At 41.7% G+C, this 1,839-nt stretch overlaps 1 protein-coding gene across 1 annotated transcript in view; it reads left to right on the top strand.

The window, feature by feature from the left end:
• Positions 1 to 1,839, top strand: part of CUNH2orf73 (chromosome unknown C2orf73 homolog) — a 37,048-nt gene that overhangs the window by 31,764 nt on the left and 3,445 nt on the right. Inside the window, 2 exon segments of the mRNA XM_025201586.1 lie at positions 424 to 539; positions 1,601 to 1,839. The exon segment at positions 1,601 to 1,839 is cut by the window's right edge and continues 22 nt beyond it. Coding sequence (XP_025057371.1) covers positions 424 to 539; positions 1,601 to 1,839 — 355 coding nt within the window.

Raw genomic sequence — 1,839 nt, 5'->3', positions numbered from 1 at the left:
CAAATGATCCTTGGAATTTTACTTCCAAAGTCTATTTGTCTGGGCTTCATTCTCACCCCATCCAACGTCTTCCAAAAGGCCTGCAGTGCTGCCTATGAAAAACAAGCACATTTACACTCCAAAAAGCCCTTGAATCATCATGGTATGTATGCATGCCTAACTGAGTATCCTACCATCACATCATTGTCATTAGTGTCCTTCTCTCCTGCTGTTCCTGGTAGACATTACATCTATATCTGACTGTCAGGTTTATCTAAACAAGTCAGGACAGGTACCTGTCATTTTTCTTTTGTATTTCCATGCAACGTCTAACATCTGTGAGTGTCGTTAAATCATGGTGATTTTTTTTGCTGTAAAACTATGGGAGCACTTCATGCATCTCTGATTGATTGATTGACTGGGTTTTTTTGTTTTTGTTTTTAGTTCCACTTGCTAATCCCAAACCACCAGAAAGGCTTCCAAAAATTTTACAGGAACAGATCTCCTTTAACCATCAGTACAATTCCAGAGTAACTCCTAATGAACCCATTCGAGGAAAGGTAAGACCATGTGCATCCTGTATGATTAATAGTGAACAGGAAGCTGGAGGTTTAAGTTTATTCCAGCACTTCCGACAAACAGGTTTAAAACCAAGAGCTATTGTCACATACCTTAGAACTGCCAGGATTGAAGACATGCTTTTTAATATTACTTCACATGCCATTTTTTTTGTTTGCATGCATTGTATTATTTGGCTTCCTGTAGCTTTGGTGACTGATTACAAAAAAAAAAAATCCTAATGATTTAATTCTCACTAGTTTGGTTCTCCAGTGACTGAATATGCTCATTTACACTCAAGGTAAGTGGAGCAGGCATGGCATAGACAAGATAAAAGCCAGACTCAGTGCATATTTTGAAGTCACTTCCTTAAATATTTGTTCCAAACGGTTGACAGTTTTTGTATCGTAGGAATGTGGGTTTATAAGTATATGTGTGGATAAGAATAGGTGTGTCTTCTGAGTCGGTGATGACATATGTAATGTGGGAGACCGATCCAGTAGCTGTGAATCAGGCCCAAAGTGCAGAATTCAGTTGTCAGAAGCATTTTGAAGAGGACAGCCTTGTGTTTGTTTTCACTTCTGCTTATTAAAAAGGGGGGGAAAAGATCTTGTGTGACCCTGATAGACCAAATCATTTGGGATGCCGTCATAAATCTCCAGGCCCACAAAAGCAGCAGTTTAGAATTGTATCCATAGCAACCCATGTAGCAAGAAATGAAATCTGATATGAATAGACTCGCACTGGAGAGCCGTAGGCTGGTCACACACTCTGAGAGGCATAATGGTTGTGAACCAGAGAAAATAAGATGCATTTTCTTTTGCTTGTTGCTCCTTTCCGAATATTCCTGCCGTGCCCCATTTCATGAATAAAATAGGCTGACAGACCAGCCATTATTCCAGTGCTTTCAGCTATTAGGACCTAGGCTGATGGCCAGTAGAGAGGCCGAGAAACAAGTGAATGCTTTGCCAACACTTGAGCTAATAAATGAACTCAGCTCACAGCTGCATCTACTAGCCGCTTATGTTCCTCTGGTTAACGTCAACCTTGTTTCCCTTTCCAGCGACATGGAGCTTTTGTGTGGACAGAGATAAAACCAGAGAGTGGGCCGATAGTTCCTAAGGGAACAGAAGTATTCCAGAGTGCTAGAGGGTCACGCTCACTAGGACAGCCAAAAACAGAGAAAGGAAACTCAGTGGAAAGCCGAATGACCTCACCCAGTTACTGCCTGCAGAATTCCCAGGGGCCACTAGGCTCTGAAACTCGCTTATCAAAACCAGACGTCAGAGCAGCAGCCAAAGC

Source organism: Alligator sinensis, unplaced genomic scaffold (genome assembly GCF_000455745.1).
Source record: "Alligator sinensis unplaced genomic scaffold, ASM45574v1 scaffold432_1, whole genome shotgun sequence".
Taxonomy (NCBI): domain Eukaryota; kingdom Metazoa; phylum Chordata; order Crocodylia; family Alligatoridae; genus Alligator; species Alligator sinensis.
Note: the sequence above shows the minus strand (reverse complement) of the source record. Positions and strands in the feature narration are given on the sequence as shown.